The following is a 25139-nucleotide window of genomic DNA, read 5'->3' as shown; positions in this document are numbered from 1 at the left end:
GGATGAGTGAAATACATGTTACAAACAAAATACATAACATGTATAATTCCATTATTTTCGATAAACTTCTAACTATTTTTCTTCTTTGAGGTGCATAGCAAAATCAGGTCTTACTACATATTTACGTTGTAGAAGTACTGTACGTTGTTTTCTGCTCTCTGCTGAATGAACGTATTCTTTTACCTGAACAAATATACGACAAAATAGTAAAACTGCATGAAAAGGAAGAAAACCCTTATTGTTCGGGATTTAATCGGAATGGTCATTCACCTTACACAATAATAAAGGAACAAATCATCGTCCAAGGAATATTATGAATGGCCTGATCGTATTCCTTTCAACTCTTAGTTATTTAGGGGAACAATGGTCCATTTCATTCGGAATCTTGAATTCAAAATACTTCTTTATTTTTATTCATTGTTAAACTCTCAGAAAACATCGTCGAGAGGCAAAATGGAGCAATGTGAATGACCGATTGAGCTGAAACTCACGTGACTTAGGAGAAGCAAGTTATTATTTCCTGATACCTTTATGAATCTTTGAACTCCTAGGCATCTTAGTAATTTTTAATAACCGAAACAACTAATTAAATACATGTATTTTGATATACAGGGTGTTTCATTATAAACTGGACAAACATATATAGTCGTGTACATGTCACCGGGAATATCATTTTTGTCTTACCTCGTTTTCGAAGCTTAGGCGAAATACATGGTGTTCAATGTTCAACTACATTCTATTGCAATATTCTATTGAGTGTAGTCAGTTATGTATAATCTTTGAAGTTACGATTTTTGGTCACAGCAGAGTATTTTTGAATGCTCAATTCTGAAAAGAAGAACTCTGATTGAAAGATTACGAAATGGCGGAAAATCTGCAATGTTCGTAATATTTTTTTTCAGTTTCTTAATTGAATTTCATTTTCTGAATGAACTCAATTTTCTGAGAATTTTTTATACCTTACATGAATATGAAAACAAAATTGAAGAATTTGGAACGGTTCTTTCATTGAAGCCATTAATATCCTTGGATTTGTTAAAATTTTTATTCCATAGGCGGAAATACGTCAAGGTTAGTAGTTCGACTCCCCACAGAGATTCAGTGAAATTGCATTGAATTTTTTTCTAATATTGATATCTGGAATACTTCGACAGCTCAATTTCAAAATTTTGGCCGTCATAGCCCAACCAGTTTAGATCGAAGGACAAATTTGAATGTCTTTATTGGGAAAACCATTTGATATTTTGCGATTCTGTTTTTCATATTCATATAAAAAAATACAATTGCGAAACATTTAAACTTTCGGGTGAAATTTTTTTCGCTGTAAACATGTAGGTAAGAAAAATTTTTTCGATTCATGGAAAGTTTTTTCACAGGTTTCATCAGGAAATTGAGTTCATTCAGAAAATGAAATTCAATTTGAAAACCAAAATGAAAAGTCACGAATATTGCAGGTTTTCAGACATTGAAATGTTTTTACAGAGTTCTTCACCTTTTATGGATTGAACACTCGAATGTACCAGAAATCGTAACTTCAAAGGTTATAAACTGACTACACTCGTAGAATATTGCTGAGAAATGACATGGAACACCCTGTATCTAGTTTATGCTTCGAAAACGACATAAAATTAATAAGGCAAAAAGGATTTTCCTGTCATCTACGCGACTATACCCTGCGTTCGTAAAGTATGGAACAAATGCATTTTCAGCTAAACAGACCTTTTTATAAAATAATCCTGAAACATGTCGATTTTTGAGTAATGACGTCACCGTCATTTTTTCCAAATGGAACACCCCCATTTTGTCTCAATTTTCCGATTACTCTAGCTGAGCTGATTCCAAAAATGTATCACATGTTGATTCGAATTGGTACAGGGTGGACAAAAATACAATAGTTTTGTGTGTGCTCGTATTCTGTCTGCTAGACCACAAGTACCAAACATGTTTTGAAACAGCTCATTTTTATTAATCTAAAAATGTAACAAACTACAGGGTGTTACATTCAAACCAATTGCCGCTAGACAATAAGTATTTTTGATAATATTGTTAATTTAACTAATAAAGAATGTTACGCGTTACTTTATGAGTACACACAAAACTATTGTATTTTTTTCCACCCTGTACTGATTGGAATCAACATGTGAAACATTTTTGGAATGAGCTCAGCTCGAGTAATCCGAAAATTGAGACAAAATGGGGGTGTTCCATTTAAAAAAATTGACGGTGACGTCATTACTCGAAAGTAATTCACCCTGTATATTAGATTAATATTTCAAATTACGGTAAATTAAAATCGAAAATCGACGTGTTTCAGGATTATTTCTTAGAATGGTCTGTTTAGCTAAAGATGAATTCGTTCCATACTTTACGGACACAGTGTATATGTTTGTCCAATTTATGATTAAACACTCTGTATAAAATATAGAGGAATAACTTTGAACAATGTGTTCGCAAAATATGGAGATATCTCATCAAAAACTACTCATTACTCAAGTCAATGTATACCTTTCAACAATATCCGATTGGCATTTGACAGTATTTTCTTCAGCATCAGTCTGACGCTTAGAGCCATTATCTGCATGTCTTCCTCCCCACCGAACGAATGAAACTGAAAGTGATTCTTCCGCGTTATCAATCTTCCAATAGATATTGGACCCAAGCATGCCCAACAACTTCAAAATAGGATGTTATCTATAAACCTCCATATTGCCCCATAAAGTCACAAATTACCCACACGCCTGTCATATTTATAGGGAGCTTATAAGGAAACAGGGTTCGCAGGTTTGTGATCGTGCCTCAAATATATCAGCCTGTAAATTCCGCATACTCGGCTGATGTCAGCAAAGCACGCCCTGACTTGACTTATTTATGAGCAGAATATTCAGAACGGAAAATCCGCTGAAATATGCTCATTTCAGGAAGTAGAAATATGCATTATGTCCTTGGTGTTTGAATGGATTCTCCCACTACGGCATGGTAGAGATAGTATCGTTTTGTTCCGGTATATGCAACAAGTCTGAACTTGCCTGTGGGATATAACAATAAAAACACTCAGGGGAATTGTTTGTGATGCATCTCATTTGGAGATGCAATAACCTTTCTTAAGTTATGATTTATGTATCATGTTAGTGATTTATACTTGTGATGTTGCTCTATAATGACATATATTATTACTTTGGAGAATAATGGAGCTAAATGAATAATATAATGTAATGAATAAATACATATTCTCTCTCTGCAACTACAGTTTATTAACTGTATTATTGGTGATTTTGATGTTATTGATAAATGAAATCATTGTTCTCCTCTATTATAATTGATACTGGTTCGCGAAGAACCGCATTTTTGGCAACGAAAATAGAGTATTATAATAAAAAAATCAAGATGAAAAGAATTTCGTTTTGGACGAAACCTTCTCGAAATATCGAATTACTTCCACAGAGCGTATTCGCGATTCTTTTGTGGAAATTGGTGCTTAGTGCTTATTGCTCGAAGCACTATCAGTAGGTACTCGTCACAGCTTTGCACATATCGCAACCTTAAAAATATAAATTGAAGGAACCATCTATAATGATTTGGCTTCAAATATTGCCGTTCAAGAATTAAATGGTCTAAGGTACTAAAGCTGATTTATTCTTTTTTGAGCAACAAACATTCTATGAGAACAATTAGCCCATAATAAAATGTTGTAATATAGATGAGATTAAGCCAAGCTATAGTACACACCGATCAAGGCACTCTTCCCCAAGCAATTTCCTAGCTGCAACTCTGCAAAATAGCTCCCAACCAAGTGATGGATCCAACATTACACCAAGATACCTGAAACCAGCAGAAAAACGAACATTTGCGACAGAAATAGGATTAGCATTGTAGAAATTTAGATCTTCACTTTTTCTGTGATTCAACCTAACCTTAACACCAACCTCCTCAGTGGTCCAACCTGAGACCATCACAGTTGCATCATCAGCATATCTTATACTACGTCCTTGATCGATAAAACATGAAATGTCATTAGATAAAGAAATAAAAGAGGTCCCAGGTTGAACCCCTGGGGAACACCCAAAAAAATTAAGAGACACAGCTTCAACTCCATTCTCCTATTTGATAAATACGACTCTCCCCGGTCAGCGCAAACCGCATAGATATACTTCAGAACATCAAGTTTAGTTTGAATTGAATTGAAAGCAGTCTCGGTGGAATGATTTCTTCGAAAGCAATGCTGTGCACCACTGAGAACATTTTTGGGCTCCACAAAATCTACATCTGATCAAACATAATCCTCACAAATGGCGAAACTATTCAGCAAAGAAATCTGTTTGTAATTGTCCATAGAAATTCACGGCTTGGCTTGATATTCAAGCTACTTGGCTCAAGCTCAATCTCAAGTAGCTTGAGCTTGACTTGAAATCAATTCAAGTATTAGTTTTTCAATGTTAAGTCAAGTACTTAATAAATAAATACTTGACTTGAATTTGAAAAACTACTACTTGACTTGATCTTAGATTGATTTCAAGTCAAGCTCAAGCTACTTGAGATTGAGCTTGAGCCAAGTAGCTTGAATATCAAACCAAGCCTTGAATCCCTAGTTGTCTATATCTAGGGGGTCCTCCTTTTTGAATGGTGAAATAACAAGAGAGTCTTTTGATATGAAATTTGATCTCAAGCAATGATAATGAAAATAATATTATTAGTTCAGATATAACATTGATAATGTCTTATTATAACACTAGAAGGTTCTGACTGAAAGGTTTTATATTCTTGTTTCAATTGAAATTTTATTTATTTTTGTTGACAGATTAGAGCTTCATATATTTGACAGCATATACACGCTTTAAGAATTAATTGAAATTATTAAAATTCACTACAAATATGGTGAAAATTCCGCAGTCACAGTTCGCAACAGTAAAGTACTTTTTGGTCGTCGTGGAGGACCTTCTCGACCGGTAATGGTGAAACTGGTAAAACATTTGAGCTATTGGGACAAGTTAGTGATGTGAAGACTCTAAATCGCCTACATTGTCCAAGAACAACTGAGAATATTTCTGCTTTACTATATTGCAGCACAAAAAAGTTCTCGTTATCACAATTCAGAATCAGAAATCTTGTGATTCAACAACTTTAGATTTCAGTTATTGAGGAGATACAGCCGCAAATGTGCGAAAAGGTCATGGAAAATTTCTTGGAAAGATTATAGTGCTACAACCGTAGCTATGGCGACCAATTGGCTGATATAATTTTCCATCGTTTATGGCATACCCCCTCTACGATGAAGTAAACATCCATTGATTTCTCTTGAAATAAACGTGTTCATTTTATATAACAATGAATGTTCAAAATAGCTTCAATTCCTATACGATTGCTTTAACGTCAAGAATAATAAAATTTATTTCAGCTTGTTTCATTTATTTTCCATATTGCCCTGATATTCCGTTCAGCGGAATTTTTCCAGCTCTTTTTCATAAAACCAGCAGGCGAATAATATTTCTCCTGTAGATTTTCTATCAATTTCTCTTTCTTTTAAGGTTAATCGAAGTTAAAAATTCAAAACCTAAAAGAAAAACGCTGTTATTATAACGGTTATTGAATACGAGGATTAGCAATTCCAATTTGGTGCTCAATAACTCGTCAAACCACCAATATTGGAGAGAACAATTATATTGAAAGTACAATTAAACTCATTGACCTCTTGTTCCAGGAAATCGATTTCGAGGGTTTTCGGAGGTTCTTGGACAGTTTCCTGGAGGTTCGAAGCCCAGATGAACTCTGCAGGCACTTGTTCCTTTCCTTTGTCAAAGGAATCAATGTTGAGGGCAAAGCATTCAAGGAGATGACCGTTTTGAGCTCTACTACGGCTTGTGCTCCAATAACATCCCACACTAAAGGTAAGGATAACTAATTAATATAATTGAACCTAACTCACGGACAGAAACCAAATCTAAGCAAGCTGTGAACTGAAAGTTCGATCATTGAATTGTCACAGTAGTGCCAATGTCTCTGGAGCAATTCAAATAGAAAGCTCTCCCTTAATATGTTATCTATATGTTAGAATGTTTATTCATATTGAAATTGAATATATTGATTTGGGGAAAATCTACAAGTATTCGATAAAAATAATTCAGACTAATGTATAAACAATTAATGATAAAGAAAAAATTTATTTTTTATTTTTTAAATTCAAAATGGAAATTCATTTCGAAAATTATTTAATACCTCTCATATTTCCTCTCAAAATATTAGCTGAATATAATCTTGAAATATGTTCACCAACACTAAAACTAAGGTAAAGGTGAATGCAGATTCTCTAAAATTATTTCGAAAGCCATAAAAACATTTTTGACAAAGGTCAAGAACAGGTTTGTATTAATCAATTAGGTCATTGAATATAGTTTATCAATTTTTAATTTGCAACGAGTCGAATCAATTCAATTTGTACATTTAGAAACAATTTCAAAATAATTGTTGTTTTGGTACATAAAGGGCTCAATAGACTCTTGCAGTGAAATGGATGTAATATGATATCGAGTTGTGAAATTTTGTTCATTATTTTTGTTCTTCAATTTTTTCTAGAATAGCATGTCTGATATCCACCTATTTATGTTTTTTTGGTTTTTTCAATCTTTTTTTTAATTCATGAATATCTATAATACACATCTTTTCCAATTGAAGAAATACAAGTTTACAATTAATTACATAAGTTCAGTTGGCTCTTATGAAGTCTGCCGAGAAAAAATGTTGTAATTGGACAAACAGCATGTTCCCCAGATATCTTTTTCAACTTTTACTTTCACTAAGACTGAAATTAACACTTTGAGACAACCGTTTTCAGTGGTTAAAAGACGCAAAAGAGAATTTGGCGAGTGCTGAATCGTTTCCAGAAATGTGTTAAAATTTTTTTTTTTCGATTATTGGATTATTCTCTGATGTGCATCTGAAAACTGAATAATTTTCTTTTCATTTTCGTGGTGGAAATTATAGACTCTTTTAGGTGAGAATGTTGAACTAGATATGTTCCTAAACTTTATATGTGTCTTCTTATCTTAGTTTATGATGACTGTATAATGTTAATATTGAACTATTTCTTTCAAAATTTCTTCAGGGAATTGTTGCGATCAAGAAACTTATCATATAATAATACGCTGAAAACAAAATATACATGAAAGCAAGTGTCAGTGAAAAACGTATAGTGTAGGTACGTGTATTAAGATAAATAAAAATGAAGACAATTGGTAAGAGAAATATTATTTTTGCATCTCCTTAAAGTGATAATACAAACTTGTTTTTGACAACTTATTTATTTAACTATTAGACATTTTATGTTTTCGATTGGAATATTTGCATTGAATAGTATTACATTCATATCAGAAATGATTTATGATATCACGCAGGTGGTGGTTCGTGAGATAAAAATACAGTTGATTTTTTAAACCTTTGATAGAAATGTTAGTTCGCCAATCGCAATAGTGGCTTCAGTAACATAAGTATTTCCACTTCAAAAGATATCACTAAACTATAACTGTTAATGACTACACACAGATATCAAATATAAAATAATTAATATTTACTCCATACAATATACCTTCTTATACCGGTAGAAACCAAGAGAACAGAATGTAAAGATACATGGCTCAAAGGGGTTAACAATTTGGACACAAATGCATAGAAGATTTGTACTTCTTTTTCTGCAAGTGTGAAGCAATATATACCTCCCTAAATTAATACAGAACTCAACCCACAATTCATGTTGGACATTTGTAGGTTTGTAGTTTCCCAACAAGTATTGACGAATAAAATTGTTCTTTGATAGTCATCAATCGATAAATCGGTCGTATACATTAAGCAGAATTTATTACATTGGAATATTACTGAGTAGACTTTAGGAAAATGCTATCATTATTGACTGATGTTATTATCATTTTGGGGTCCAACTTTTCTCACGAGTGAGAAAAGGAATACTTCCCATGTTGCATAATAAACTATTTCCTACAACTGCATAAGTTCGAATAATTCAAGTAATGTTCCTTATTCAATTCAAAATGGCCTACGTTGACAGTATATGATCATTCTTTGCGTTTCCATGGAAACGACTTCTCAAAAGCCCAATTTCATTGGTCTACCAAGCTAGGTGTGGGCAAAGTGCTGTGAGAAGTAATATTTCCCACAGTATGAGCAATAAATAGTTTTGAAATTGAGTAAGCTATGAAGAATACGCTACTTTTCATAGCAGTTGTAGGAAAAGTATAGTGTGCAAGATATGGAGAAAGTCCGTTTCTCACTCGTGAGAAAAGTTGGACTTTCCCCACTTGTTGCACAATCTACTATTACTATAACATTATTGACGTTTTTGAGAATTGAAATATCCCACACAACACACACACACACATCTTTTAAACATTTCATAGACTAACTAAAGTAAAATTGGTACCATCAATGTTGAATTTGAAAAGTTCAACGTCTGCTCATCTTTACTTCCATTCCATCGTTCGATATAATCGAATCAGAAAAACTAGCACTGAAATTTTTTCAACAACTTCACCTGGTCCTGCCCGATTCTCGACGAATTCAGCCTTTTGTATGGCTCTCAAATTAAGGCGAAATCTTTTGCGAATGAGAGATTTAAATTCCATTTAAGCCTTCCGAAAAGTCATTAAGATCTTTATCGTCAGAAAGTTGGCGGTGAGCTTACAAATTCCGAGCATTTACTCGAAAGTTTTCATTGGGTTTCAGACGTACACGTCGATTCAACGAAAAGTTTCACTAGTCGAAGCGAAGAAGAATGTGTATCCCCAAACAGAAAAGTTGCTCATTAAAACCCATTTATCAGTTCGAAGAAGTAAGTACTTCAACTTGGAAAATATGATATTCGTTTCCGATTCTAGAGTGAATCTAAACTCTTGGAGTTTATTGCTTTCTAAAATGCTACGTGCTAGTAATTGTGTTTTTTTACATTTATGTCTTGAATGCCTGTACTTTTTGAGATCCCTGCGTGGGTAGATATTAGGCCAGTTGAAAAGCCCCCGGTCTGATGCACAGATGGCGGTGCTAGTATGAATTCCATATGATTTTTAGTTAGTAAAAACCTTCAAACGATACATGTCAAAATTTGACAGCAGTCCGACCATTAGTTTGTGAGATATTTCGTTGTGAGTGTAGCTACTTTTGTTATTTGAAAAAAAATAAAAAAAACAGAATTTCGTTTGCTGATAAACTATTGCTTTTTGAAGGGAAGAAATACAGTTGAAGCAAAATCTTGGCTTGATGAAGATTTTCCGGGGTCTGCAACAAGAAATCCAATCATCATTGATTGGTATGTTAGGTTTCAACGTGGTGAAATGAGCACCGAAGACGGCGAACGCAGTAGACGCCCAAAAGAGGCTGTCACCGAAAAAATAATTTTGAATTACCGTAAAGTGGAGTTGATCGAGATAGCAGACATTGTGAAGATATCATCTGAACGTGTACATCATATCATTCAACAAGACAATGCGCCGTGTCACAAATCAATGGAAACAATGGCAAAATTGCATGAATTGGGCTTCGAATTGCTTCTGCAACCAGCGCCAGATCTGGCCCCCCAGCGACTTTTTCCTGTTCTCGGATCTCAAAAAAATCTCGCTGGAAAAAAATTAGCGCCAATGAAGAAGTAATCGCCGAAATTGAGGCCTATTTTGAAGCGAAAGACAAATCCTACTACAAAAATGGTATCGAAAAGTTGTAAGATCGCTATAATCGTTGTATCGCCCAAGGAGGCAACTATGTTGAATAATAAAATCGAATTTTGCCAAAAAAATGTGTTTTACTATGGTAGACCGGGGACTTTTCAATTGGCCTGTTAACTCACTATTTGTGATTAAACAATATCAAAACTCTGCAAATGTTGAGTAATGTATGCAATTTAATGAAAGAATTATATTGTTTCCACAAAACATTTTTACTTTATGTTTCTGAAACAGAGTGCTTTATCGCGATATCTCAATGAGCAGTTCTTAAATTTTGAGCTGACATTGGCATTCTATACTTATGTACAGATTCATTAGCTTTTAGCTAAAATGTTCATTTGATAAATACTCATAATAAAAAAATAAATAGTTCCTTCCCTTAGTATATATCTTCAATCTCAATCATCAGTAAATTTAATTGATTTAAATTATTCGCATATTCCATAAATAAAGACACCAAACTATACATATTCGGTCATTATAGAAGAACTGATTTTTAGTATCTATTTGTATAAATATCATTCATTGTGCCAAAGCTATCTGGTATATCCTTTCGATATATACTTTTTGACATGAAATACAACTCCAACTGACAAAATATTATAATCAATCAAAAGAAGAATAAAATATCCAAAATTATGCAAATTGAGTAAACGGTAAATTGAATAACTAAATGAATATACAGACAGACTTATGTTTCGATATTTTTGTATTTTTTTATACAATTCTACCTTATCAGTGTCTTATAGTTGATTAATTTACAAACTTACAACTTGTAAATATATTCATTTCACTAACTTGGATTTGAGGAGAAACAGATATATAGGATTTACAGAGATAGCAATCTCAACAGATAGTCATAGATCTTCTCTCTTACTCTTCTGTGAAATGGGTATGCAAATCACCATTTACAATTGAAATATCAATTTTAGTAATCTTAATTGCACCTTTTGGTTGATGTTAACCCTAATTAATAAATGCTGTGTCCTCAAATAGAAGTTAGTGAAATGAATATAGAAGTTGTAAGTTTGTAAATTGCGTAAGTTTCTGAAACGTACGTCTATCTTCATGTTAATGTAGTTATTCAATTCATCAAACATTCACTCCATTTATAAAGTTGTGATCGCATCATTAGAACCATATAAAATTCAAGCAGAAATAGAACAAAATCTGATATTTCAGTGACCACAGATCCCACAGAGTTGAAATTTTGCATGTAGATTTTACCGTACATGCAAAAAGCTCTTCAAGTATCGATATATTCTCAAATTCCGTATCATGGGAAAGATATCGAGAGTCCGACTCTGGCCTCTCGTCATATGAGCATCGAAATTTCATTGTCAATATGCGAAAGTGTTTGCCTATCGAATGGAGAATCTGGAAATTGATGGAGGTGGACCGACCTAGTTGATTATTGCTGGCGTAATCATAATCATAATAAATTCCTATACTCTGATTACCCAGAGGATTAAAGTTAGCTATCAAGTGATTGCTGAGTGGTATCCCCAAGCGATGTATCTATCGATCGTGAAACGATGTTTTGACCAATTTCATTCCATACTAGTAGATGGAGTATATTTACCCAGGAACATCGAATATGGCGCATCAATTTAGGATGGAATTATACGGAAAATTGTTTAAACTTAAGTGCACCTGTTATGTGAATGAGGTCTATCATTTCGTCGGTCATTTGAGAAATTGAACTCAGTTTTTTGTTGTACAAAAAGGTCCTCAAGGTCAGTGCAAAAATTTAGTAATTTTGTTTAATATCTCGAAAATATTTGACTCATTTCACTGAGTTTTGACACAATCAACTAATTCTATTTTCGGTCATCTCGTCTAATCTAGTCCGCGAACCGTCCTTACGTCGTACGTCTTAAGTTGATCGACCGAACTTGCTCTTAACTCGTCTTAGACTTAACTTGAACTGTTTACTCGCTGGAACTTACTGACCTTTCCTGGTTATCGACTTCCCTTCTTCCAGCTTGGCCAAACCCTTAGCGCCACTCCGATATCGGGGGAAAGTACCAAGTACCAACCCTAGTCCAATAAGAGTTTTGCCGTTCCGCCCACACAAAGCTCTTAGAGGATTCCTGGAAATCTCATCATCATCATGGATCATGGAATATTCTCGGAGGACCAGCAGATGATACGCAGATGTGACACATCCGATACCATCGTCTAGTTTTCAAGCTTTCCCAACTCCAGTAAATCTCCGAAGATTTACAATCGAGTAATCGACCTGACATGTCTTTGACATCTCGAAGAATTAACACTTCCCTTTTTACGTTATGAACAATAGCAATTCGTTCCCTGTAAATTCATTGAAACTGTCATGTCCTCGACTCTTGAAGAAACTAATAGGTCTCCAAGCATCCTGTTGACCATGTCAGTTATTTACAGGGAACAATGACTGGATCCTACATAAAAATGCCTTCTTTGACGTGAACTGTGATCATGCACATCTTGGTTTGTCCTATATTCATCAACATGAGACATATAAAAAACAATGTAACATGTATAATAAGAGATAGTAAGAATTTTATTATATTCAAATGCAGTTCTACACTCATCTCTTCAACCGAGTTGGCTTATTACCTTGGTACTCCTCTGCAAACTCAATAGATACAAAATACAAAACGATATTTATACTCATCTGTTTTCGTTGAAGATCATAATAAGTCTCTTACTTGTTTTTGTGACAATATACATTGCTAGCAAGTATAAAAAAAAATAGAACTTTTTCATTTATTATTTTCCACTCAATCTGTGCTGCTACCTATCCAAACATTGATGTTTCAATTTTTGAAAATAACTGATATCTGAATGAAAAATCTAGAATTCATCAACCTTACCACTGACACACTCATTTCAACTGAGACTGGAATTTTTAAAAATCTCAGAGAATGTAGAAGGAGATCATTCACTTCATATTTCAATAACTTCGAAGTAATGACATTTTTTTTATATAATCGATAAATTTATCAGAAGATAAACCCCTTCTACATTGAAATGAGAATATAACAATAAAGGCGAGGGTTGATTCATTCAAACATCTGAACGACACGTATAATAATTCCGTAACTCATTTAAGAGGGATTACCACCACGTGGTTTTTCGCGTGTCAGTCAAACTTTGGTACCCATCCAATCCCCCTATTGGCGCTGCTGCGATGGCCAAACTTTGTACACTCACTTCATCTTCTTTCTTTTTTCCGGAGCAAATAATAAGAGGGCAGCACTGTACAACGACTTACAAGAAATTATAGTTTAACTTCTTTTGTAATGATTTTTGGTAGTTTTTTTTTCACAAATATTTTAAAAATATATCAGTACTTTATACAAAGTACATATCATCACTTTTTTTGCGAACAACGAAAAGTTAACAAATTTGTTATTTATTTTTTATGCGAAAATTAAAAATATTCACTTTCTTCCATGTAGATTTCTGTTAAAAGAAATTATGTGAAAACCTCAAATAAACCGGTGATTTGTAAGAAAAAATATCTATAATTTCATTTTGAACTGAGCCGCACGTGGTGGTGTTCCCTCTTAATGGCAAATATCGATCACTTTTTGGTTCTTACCCGAAACTTTTTGTTTCAGGATCAGCACCGAATGTGAATTCGATTTGTGAAATAGTGGATAGAAATTCATGTGTGGAAAAAGCTTCGACATACGGAGAAATGCTCGTTGAGAAAATTCACGGAATACACGAGAAATTGATGGGACATCACAGATCAGATAGTGATTGCTCGACAAGAGCTGGAAAAACAGGTAGATATCATCTGAGTTACTAGACGCATTCACATTGTTCAGTTTGAGTTTTATTATAGCTTCTCTCATAATCAGAATAGTGTTCTTTCATGCTTGGTTCTATTCCAGGAACAGTCCATCCGATGCTAACAGTAACCCACACTTCCTATTCCTGTCATGAGGTTTTGGGAAAGAAAAGCACTGAATCATCACCCTCGCATAGTCAGATATCAAGAAACTCATCGAAAAAATCTAACAACTCGCTGTTAGTCAATAACGGAAAATTAGAAGGTAATGTAAGAAGATTTTGAATAGATCAAAAACTACTTTTTGGCAACATCTTACTGAAATTGCACAAGTGCATAAAGCGTATGCACAAATGAGTTGAGTATCTGAAAATTCTGATTTATGGATGTTATGTGTGGTGGTAATGTGTTTCAAAAAAATAGAGGACATTTGCAGAATCTCCTCATTATATTCTTCGGCAATCGTTTAGGCTCACGCCTCGTTATTGAAGCAATTAAATATGTCCCAGTATTGACCAAAATGTGGAAAAACATTAGCTACAATTTCCGGAGTTTTATCAAAATCATGAATTTCCACCATTTGCCTGTAATCTATCTCATTTGATTTTTAGAAGAAAAAAGCGACAACTTTCATAATTCTCCGGACGGTAGGCAACATATTTTTTATATCATATGAGTTTCGTTTATTGAAAATGATTTTGGCTTCTCCAGATTGTTATCGAGTATTTGGAACAAAAGATAGATCCAAAATCTTCAATATTTTTCAAATTTAGGTGTACAACTTTGCTTCTGCCGTTTTGAAATAGATGGCTGTAGCGGTAAGGGGTATTCGAAATGAATAGATCGTAAATGTCATACAATAAGCTTAGGTATTTGTATAATTCCATCGAAATATCAGTCGATTCGTGTCTGCATCATAAAGTTATTCTATATTAAACATGTCAGCTTGTGAGGCAAATTCTCGTGATTTGCGAGAGGTTTCAATTTTCTTAATTTAATATGAAGAAATCTGTCAATGAGGCTCATCGAATGCTCTCAAATACCTATGGTGAGGCTGCTATTGGTAGATGAAAGAAAGTAGTGGCCAGCGATGGACAATACTATGAATCATGAATGTATAACCAGTTTTTTACAATAAAGCTTCGAATTTCGGACAAAAATGGCGGAAGCAAAGTTATACGCCTATGTATAATTCATCACGACTACAAGCCTGAAAACTGAACCCTACATTAACAACTAGTTTATTTTAAAATTCTTAGATGCTTGCGTAATGATTGCCTCGATTTGTTGATAAGTCAAAGTTTTTGGGTTTATATTTATTGTTCATCCATATTCAAATAGTACTGTAGCTTTCAGCATGGAATAATTTACCCATAAGGTAGATGTAGAGAAATGGGAGAAGAATAAGGTCGTCTTTAATTTCTTGGTAATGATCCATGAAACATTTCTGAGCGTATTTATATTTTTCCTGGGATTCAATCGGCAACAAATTCAAGATGACGTTATCAGAAGAACTTACCAACTCTGTTGGTGTCCTGCATATCTGAACATCATAACTATCCATTTTAAATACTTTTGTGAGATAGGTAGATAATCGAAAATAGTTATGATTATGACAACGATAAACGAATCGATGGTAAAAAAAAAGATTTTCTACGCAATGCCATTGTAATCGTAAATAGTAATTTATTTGAAAAACCCTTTGTTTTTGATGATATGATAATTACGTATTCAATGAACTTCTGTCAAATTTTCAGTATTTCCAAATTTCATGAATGAAGAAAGCCTTAAATATCTATTGTGTAAAAAAAGTCGTTCATAAATAGAAGAATAAACTATACAACAATAATCTTGGTACACAGTACTTAGATTTCGAATAAGATCAACTCCATCGTTGACTGATGCTTTCCTAGTTCACATTAATGAATGTTCCCCAAACTGAAAGTTGGAAGTATGAATGGGAGCAGAAGTCGTCTTGTTGGCACAGATAATGCATTGTACGCTTGTGCACTCAGATGAATTTCATGAATTTGCTGTAGGTATTCCTTCTGGGAAAATAATTATCATTAATTTCGTTTGCATTTGAACTTGTATGTAAGATGTGAATGAAGCTGACATACATAATATGAATTTGAGAAGTTTTAATGACAGTTTAATGATCCCACACTGCGAGTAATTGAAACAAATGCAAGTTGAACTCGATTGGAATTGATTGTTGAAATTTTAGATTAAAAATTTTTTAGGTTAAGTTCAGAAGAAGTACTTTTGCCATGAATATTAGAATATGGTAGGAATATATTATTTTGAATAAATTTATTATCATTTCCCTTTTTTGATATACATAGCACAATCAGGTCATACTATATAATTATGTTGAAAAATATATTTTACAAATCCTAAATTTTTTCATCTATAGAATAGCCTTTTTCGTAATGAAAGAGTTCCGCCAACCAATAATTCAATTGAAACTCACTTATTCATAGTGAAGATATGATGAAGTAAACCTAATAACTTCATAATTCATCGAAAACAATTGCTACCAGAATACCAATTGCATGATGATAACAGATCTGGGACAACAGCAAAAAAATAACGGATAACACAAAAAAACACTAGTGGCACGTTGCGTCGCTTGAGCTCAGGCATAATAATATAATAATAATGCAGATAATACTGGGTATGTCAAAATTTTGTATGACGTTATATAAAATAACAAATGCATTCATTGGAAAGATATTTTATACGCATTATAATATGGAACCTATTATTATGTAATAGCATCAATTTCAGTTCAACAATATGAAAATCAATAAAATTACTACTGTTTAATGTTCTCCACTCTAGAGTAGTGTATGTGTATGTCAACAGGTGATCCGGAGTTTCTTCCTCCTCCCCACAGAATCTGCACTCGTCCTTTTCTGTTAGACCCATTCTCATGAGGTGTTTCCTAAGGCGTAGGTGTAGCAGATTCTTACTAAGATCCAGATACTTCTTGGATCTTGTAGAGTCAAAGTTTCGAAGAAATTTTTTGTAGTGATCCAGACCACGAAGATTCCGCCAGAGTTTATCTCTTTCGGTTACCTCCTTTTCCTGAAACTCTTTCTTGTAGGTGCATTTGTCTACACCACAGAAAGGTTACGGGCCGATGAATTTGATATAATTGGATTGATCTTCCAAAATTTCTGTCAGCTAGCTATGTGGAAGTGAGTCGAAAGCCTTCTTATAATAAAAATATCTCATGAAAAGGTTTCTATGTTTCTTGAAGGGTTGGTTACATATGATGGAATCTATTTACAGCTGTTCCTTCGATCTTAGTGCGTTCTTGGAACATCCTTTATGCTGTATAGCCATTATAGATATTATTTTTCTCGCAATGTTTGTAGATACTAGATGCTCAACATGATGCATTGATTTTGTATATTGTTGATAGGCTTGTTATAGTTCTGCATTTAAATGGATTCATATAGTGTTAGTTATTATTATTATTTTCAAACATCGCTCTTACAACTAGACACACAACGTACTAATTCAAAATTTCCATGCTAGATTTGAATTATCTAACCAAGCAAAATAATGAAATTATTATTCAAATTTCGCAGATTTCTCCCCTTTTCATCACCCTGCCACCCCTATAAAAGCACATAAAACGATTTTCCCCCAACCAAAATTCAAGAAAACGACATTGTAACCTTCTCAGCATTACATGAAAACTACCACGCGCATTAAACTCCTATCTGGGTTAACACTCCACGTATTCAAATTACATGTCAAAGGTTCGCGTAATTCCCCCCACCACCCACTTATAAATTAAATCGTGTTGAAATTTCAAACGATCGTCCAGTATTGCCAGGTGGCCGAAGCCATTTATCTGTATTTGAAGTAGCAGAAATCTGTATAAAATCTGTATGATCATAGAACATTTTATTTGTGGTTTGATCTAACAATTTTTCAAGAGCAACGGAAATCTGTAGTTATATTCAATTCTCTTTTGTCATTATTAACACTGGGGTGTTCACTTTGACACCCGGACATCTAAAGAACAAAACGAATTTTTGTTTAGGTTAACTAAATTTCTTAACAGCTATTGAGATAAATATTTTCTCCGGGGTAGATAATAGGTCATAGAAGCTGGGATTTGCCAAATGTATTTTTCAGTAATGATTGAACTTTTGCATCAATCTCGGTTTTTTAGACTCCATTTTATGAATTATTATCGAATAATCGATTTTTGAAAGAGCGCGATGTCCAATATCTGATAATCTCTTATGCATCTTATGCAAAATATCTAGGATCTACCTAAGATGTCTAAAATACTGGCAACTCGGCTCGGCAATGGTCCCTTTCAACTTTTCTTCCTTAAGGTGACACTATACCAATAATTGACCAATCAACGGCATTATTTTTGAAGTTTTCATTTGTTCTGTCAAAAGTTGATCGACTTTCGATTTAACCTCAAAACGAAATTGACAGAAAAATGACGTAAGCGCCATAAGAAACGATACAGAAATCGAATAAAAAGGGATTAAAATCTGAGAAACCTGGTCCATTTAGATTTAGATTAGATTTAGATTTAATTGAGGAGGTTATTATTATTTGAACTAGGGTCGTTTTGGTTCGGTAAGCCTTCCGGGAACTGCGACCATGCAGATCTTCTGTTCACTACCCTACTCATTCATAGAAACCCAGGGTGGTCCTCAACGACTTTAATAAAATTGACAACCTCCTTAGGGGCCTTGGCCGTTACCTCTCTGGTCTCCAGGACCAGCTTATCCATGTGAATTGTTCTTAGGCCAGCCAGCTCCGGACACTTGCGTATCAAGTGTTCGGCTGTTTCTGCTTCCGATCCACAGAGCCTGCAAATCTCGTCTGCTGACTTTCCCATACGGTACAAATGATATTTGTACCGACAGTGCCCCGTCAGCAGTCCCACTATTACCCGAAGCTCGGCTCGCGACAGCTTCAGGAGCTTTTTGGCGTAGGTAGGTGAAATCTTCACGAATTTCTTTGCTTGAACATGTCTAGGAGTGTTAGTCCAGTGGATTGTCCTACTGTTCAACTCCCATAGCTGGACCGCAGCTTTATATTAGTCTTTTCCTATCCCACAGAAAGGCTCAGGTCCAGCAGGTCTTAACCTTGATGCACTTTTAACAAGTTCATCAGCTCTTTCATTTCCTTCAACCCCACAGTACCCTGGTACCCATAGTAGAGTCACCTTATTTCCTCTGGCCAGTTGCTTTATGGTGTTACGGCACTCCCAAGTCAGCAAAGACCCCTGACAACACGATTCCAGGGACCTCAGCGTGGTTTAGCTGTCCGTGGTGATGTAGATATGTGCCCCCTTGAGGTTCATTTTGAGACACTCCTGGGCGCATAATTAAGGAGATTACGTTTCAATGCGACATAATGGTCTATTATGCCCTCCATCAGAGCTATTCTCTTCATAACGTTATCTACAGCTCGCCTTCCAGTTCCAGAATTCTGTTGAACTCCAATATCTGGGATAGCTTCAAGGAGGATAATTCCTCACTTCTACAAGTTTCGTGTTCAAGGCAGGTTTTGCGCTGGCCAGCGATGGCGAGGCATTCCGTCACCAGGTGATTCGGAGTTTCTTCCTCCTCTCCAAGGAATCTGCAGTCGTCCCTTTCTGTTAGACCCATTCTCATTAGGTGTTTCCTAAGGCTGCAATGCCCTGTGAGGAATCCAGTGAGGAGGTGTAGCATATTCTTACTAAGATTCAGATACTTCTTGGATCTTGTAGAGTCAAAGTTTCAAAGAAACTTTTTGGAGTGATCCAGACCAGGAAGATTCCGCCAGAGTTTTTCTCTTTCGGTTAACTCCTTTTCCTGAAACTCTCTCTTGTAGGTGCATTTGTCTACACCACAGAAAGGTCCCGGGCCGATGAAAGGACTTTGTGCACCTTTTTTGGCAATTGTGTTGGCCTCCTCATTCCCTCTGATTCCCGGGTGGCCGGGAACCCAGACTATAAAGACCCTATTATTCTCACCCATTTCATTAAGTTTTTTTCTTTATTTTATCCACCTTGTTCAAGTTTAGAGTTAATAATTCATTATACTAAATGAAATTTGAACATATTATGATAATTCTAATCAATATGGGAAAATTCTGTATAAAAATTTATATTAGAATGCAATCTGTATCAAACCTCGAAAATCTGTGAAAATACGGAGAAATCTGTATTTCTGGCAACACTGCGATCGTCATACCGAAGCCGGCATATCCTGCATCATCCGTTTAATGTCTAGGCACTTTGTTGATACACGTCGTTGAGTAAGGGGCAAGAAACTCCCGATCCCGAATTCATAACAATCTATTTCGGAGGCTTAACGTCCTGATCCCCCACGAATGAGGTATTACGAATCTGGAGCAGCGCAATGGAATTATTTTATCGGCGGTCCTTGAACAGTAAGCGGTCTACGGCGATTAGAGCAGCTAACTTCGTTGTAGTTCGCGCTGAAGTTGCGGCCGCAGGATCATAGAGGAAGATATGAGTGGGGCAATTAAGTAGTTTTGCGGTGGTCTGATGGAACTTAAGACACTTGATTCCTTGTAGGTTGTAGGTGAAGCTGAAACTTGTGAGAGGTTTGCTTGAATACCGATGTGAGAGGTGGAGAAAAAGGAATTACAGTCTGTTGACATTGGGGATTCAGGGATTGACCTTATTTTCAAGCTACTTGGCTTACGCTCACTTGATTTCCAGTCAAGCTCAAGTCACTACTTGAATCATATCAAGCTACTTGATTTTCAGCACTTTTATTGTGTAGTGTCACATCGATAAAAAATGATGAAATGGGAAGGAACTTTGCAAAAAACACTTTTATTTATTAAACTTATTGTCAAAAAATAACCGAAAATATAATTTTTTTTTATAGAAACATGAAGTAAATCACTATAAATCATAACAAAATGAAAAATAATAAAAAAATCAAGTTTCTTAATATTGAGAAACCTTGTAGATTTGTCGTCTAATGGATTGCGGGTTTTATAACTGTTAGAGCAGCTCTGGAAAATTGTCTTTCAACAGGAGCTGCAGATGCTGGAGTTGATGAAAATTCCATGTCTATTTTGGCCAAATTTGGAATGATATTTCTGAAACTACCAAAATCTACAAATAGATTTTATAGAAATGTGAGAACACTACTAAGTCAAACTGGCGAATGCTTCAGTCTCTCGGAGCTCGAGAAATCCTCTTATTTAGTCTAAGCGCGCACGAGATTGAAGAAATATATGCCGTGCGACGCGTGCATATCAAGCTCAAGAATATCAAGTAGCTTGATATCAAGTCAAGCAATAAATCTTCAAACTCAACTCAAGTCAAGCTTGAGTATGTAATTTTACACGAGCTTGATTTTCAGGTCAAGTTGTTGGTAAAAATGTCAAGCTACTTGGCTTGATCAATCCCTAATTGACATGAAGAAGAAAGAATCAGGTTCTATGGTATTTTCAACTGAGATTCTTCAAGTTTTGGATCTATAATGGCATGAAGCACATTTTTCGTAATCAGTCACATGCGGTGCAGAAATCCCTTCCGTCTTTGCCTTGCAAGCAGCTGTTCACTAGCAAACAAACGCTGTTCAACATCTCTTGGCTTCAACTCGTACGGCACCCAATTTCCTTGTTTCTGAATCTTTGCCATGACTTTCAGGCGTTTTGAATTGGCTTGTTGCGTCACTCCCAATGATCCTGCCAATTTTTGTTGCGTTTGACACGAGTCTTGATCAAGTAATGCCTCCAATTCTGCATCTTCGGAAACTTCTCTCTTCCACCGCCATGCTGGTCTTCGATGTCATAATCACCGTTCTTGAATCGTTGAAGCCACTCTCGGCATGTTCTTTCACTAATAGCGCCCTCACCTTAGGTGTTTGAGCGCATTCGATCCTTATACGTATCCTTGGAGAGCCTTTGACTCTACTTGTCAAATCATGCAACAGCGGCTTTTGAAGGCTGTGTGAAGCTGGCACCCCCAAATGCGAATTTTGGGATCAAAATTTCAGGATCGTTTGTCCATCGTAGGTCCACGATCGTCCACCCTTTTTTTTTCATTTGTCCAGGAACCGTTCGAGCGATATAAGAAAATATATCATTTCGTTCTTTTTCTGAGCAGCACCCCCAAATTGCAAAAAAGTATTCAAAATTCCATAGAGCGTTTGTCCAATATTAGTACACTTCTGTCCACCCAATAATTTCATTTGTCCAACCACAGAAACCGAAATATCGATCATTCGAAATTTTGAAAAGTGTGAAGTTGTCACCAAATGCATAATTTCAGGATCGTTTGTCCATCGTAGGTCCATATTTGTCCACCCAATAATCTCATTTATCCATCCACTAAACCCAAAAATCGACTATTCTAAATTACGAATAAGAATTTCGCATTCGTGTTGGCATAGAAGCCCATTCTGCAACTTGTTTTAGAATATACTATTAAAAAATATATTATTATTGAAAATGTATATTATATTCAATACTTTTTCTGCGATATTTATCTTCACTTTGGAATTTGTGATGAGAAGATTATTTGCTAATTCCTGAGCTTTGGCATCTATACTGCATTATATCTCGTGATCTATCATCGGTTGTTTTCTGAGTTTTTAATGTTTTTAGAGAAGTATTTCTAGTTACCTACTCACTTCAATATGTTATATGTTACAATAAACCTTTCATGGTATGGAACAAGAAATTATGAGAAACATCATAGACCTAGAGCACTCAAAAGAATCGGACAAAGAAATTATTCATATCTTGCGCCCAGAATTTATGATATATTACCAGCAAACCTTGAGAAAAACTGCCACCACAAGAAATTTATAAAACAAACAAAAATTTGGATTTACGAAAAAAAAAGATTGCTCTGCAGAGATTTAGTTAATCAAGCGTGATATCCCTGGGAATGCATGGAAATTTTCATCTGACTGGTCATTGATGATCATGACTTTGTTTGATAATATATGAGATGGCGCAGCTGAGCCCCAATCGAGCAAATGCCTTTGGATCGGACAGGAATTCCATACAATTACTTTGAGATATTTAAATATATATATTTTTTTTCTTTTATTGGAAAGTTGCAAGAAATATTTTTTGGTTCAATGTTGTATCACGCACAGATAGATTATCTATCTCTGTGATTAAGTTTATTTGTAACAGAGCGTTCTCAAATAAACATTATTATTATTATTATTATTATTATTATTTACTTGGAACGTATGAAGAATGCTCTTTGTGCAAAAACCCTTGAATATTGGAGTCAGGTTGATTACTGAAATATGTAACGATTTCCCTTCATCTTTCCTTGTTCCAAAAATAAGATGAATGACATTGTGTGGTCTTTGGCGATTAGTGCAGCTAACTTCGTTGTAGTTCACGCTAAACTTCCAACCGCAGGATCATAGAGAAAGATATGAGTGGGACAATTAGTAGTTTTGCGGTATTCTGTTGGCATTCAAGATACTTGGTTCCGAGCAGGTTAACTCGAAAGTTTTGTGAGGTTCTGCTCGAGTACTTTAATAGGCTAGGTTAACGGAATGACTTTGATACTCTTTCCGGACTTCAAGAGAGAGAAATAATGCCTTTAGATGTAATTTTCCACTCAAGTTCAGAGAACGTACGCTCAAAAATGGAAGCATAAAACATATAATTGTGGGCGTACAAATGAAAAAAGGAGATTATCTGGGTAATTTCAAGAAGGAAAAGTCCTGTAGACGTGGGTCCGCAAACACTTTGTTTTCTGAATACAGGGTGTTAAAGTTAAGTTTTTTCAAGTTCAACCGAAATTTGGCATAGTTATTGCAATTTGAAGTTCACATGATATGCCAATTTCGATGGCCTATTTCCTGCAGAACTTTTTTTTAGTGGACCACTGGTAGTTAAAAAATATAAAGAGAAAATGTAGTCTGATAATTCTTGGTTTCTTGTTATTTTGTAGTATCTGCTACCGATTTCGAGAAGAAAAAATTCAAATAATGCTCTCAAAATCCTCTGGAAAATTATCATAAATATTCAATCAGTAAGCTGCTATGAATGGAATAATTGATCACACAAAGGACTACAAGAAATAGTTTGTTATGAAGCCTCCTTGATTTTCAATTTACAAAATTATATATATGGCGACAAAAAGCAATTAGACTAATTTGTCGCCACAATATAAATTTACCTGCATCAGTATAAGAATGGTTTTTCGTGGAACCTTATCATTCATAGCGTTCTCAGAAATATATGTGGGATCCAAATTCTTAACACCCGACTGAATGATACGGTACTGACTTTACGAAACGAGAACTACACGATCGACCCTAAAAGGTTGGACCATGCAGATTTATCGATATAGGGAGACGTAAGGGGAAGAGGTACTTGAGACTTGAGGACTGAGGTACGATACAGAGGAACGAGGGTGGAATTCGACGTTAGGGAATAGACGGACATAGTTAGTATTCGACGTTAGAGATTAGACGGAAAAAGTTGAAGAATTCGACGTGATAGACGCATATGGTTCAACGTAAAAGAGTAGACGCAGCGAGTTAGATAATTTGATAATTAGACTATTAACAATTAGACGGAATAAAATAGCTTCGATAGTTCGATAGACGAAAGTTCAGTGGCTGTACATTCAATTGAAGTTGAATTGTACATAGTGTAAATAAACAATAGTTTAGTACCGGTGGCCTTTTTATATAAACCCCTAGACAACCATAAAAAAACTCTACATATACAATAGAAAATATCTTTCCCCTACCCTAATTAATGTGCAGACACTATGATACCATTGAGCAGGGAGACAACTTAGAGAATAAGAAAAGGAAGAAGAAATTCACGGTGTACAATATGATTTTATGTTTGAAACCCAGGTGTAAAACTCGGAAAAGAAAGTTTGATGGAATAGGTTACGAGATGATGACAGTTGAGTTAGTAGAATTGTCTGTCGTCCATCAGTGTTTTAATAATCCCCACGAAAAAGCATTACCCCAATTACGAGTATCTATGACTCCAAAACAAGGCACACTCTCACAATTCAAAAAATAAAATGGAATGAACTTGACAAAGAGATCGCTAACGGTTCATAATGAAAAAAAAAATGTATTTCGAAGAAAAAATTCGAATTGTATCATCTTTCGAATGGCATAATAAACAAGGTATGTTCTTGGGGAAAAAATGTTTAGCCAATTTTAATGCGCATCTCAAAACTACATTGACTTGTACAAAATTTTGTTCATAGAATAAAGAAATATTCAGCCGTTTTCGGTTGAAAACTAGGGTTAGATAAGTGAATCACCCTGAACTTGACTTGACAAGAGAATATTTTAATTGTATAATTTCCGAAATATTTCTTCGAAAGGAAAAACGAATGTGAACTTCGTTTTCTTGAATCTCTTATGATCTCTTATGATTTCTAAGTTACCTGTGAATTTTATTATCTCCTTGTTTTTATGAATAGACTGGCTGTAAGTTTTCTTCGATTTCAATTAAAATGTAAACTTGTCTACGAGACAAATGAATATGTAGAAATTAAGTTCTGTTTTATTGTTTGTTTACATTACTCATTCTATGTTCATGAAGCATTCTTATACTATGTTGAAATTAAATACCTCTAAATTTATCTCAGTGATAATGATAAATGAGATCCTCAGGTT

The 25139-nt window shown here is 34.8% G+C and overlaps 1 protein-coding gene across 4 annotated transcripts in view; it reads left to right on the top strand.

Moving 5' to 3' along the window:
- The window catches only part of LOC123671281 (diacylglycerol kinase 1), a 176008-nt gene that overhangs the window by 89061 nt on the left and 61808 nt on the right, over positions 1-25139 (top strand). For 2 of the 4 annotated variants that reach the window (XM_045605025.1, XM_045605026.1), the window contains exons 4-6: positions 5696-5882; positions 13322-13492; positions 13601-13762. In XM_045605025.1, coding sequence (XP_045460981.1) covers positions 5696-5882; positions 13322-13492; positions 13601-13762 — 520 coding nt within the window. The remainder of the gene's footprint in view (positions 1-5695; positions 5883-13321; positions 13493-13600; positions 13763-25139) is intronic. The other 2 variants (XM_045605027.1, XM_045605029.1) reach the window with 2 other exon arrangements.

Source organism: Harmonia axyridis, chromosome 1, assembly GCF_914767665.1.
Source record: "Harmonia axyridis chromosome 1, icHarAxyr1.1, whole genome shotgun sequence".
Taxonomy (NCBI): domain Eukaryota; kingdom Metazoa; phylum Arthropoda; class Insecta; order Coleoptera; family Coccinellidae; genus Harmonia; species Harmonia axyridis.
This window is presented reverse-complemented; position numbering and strand designations above follow the sequence as displayed.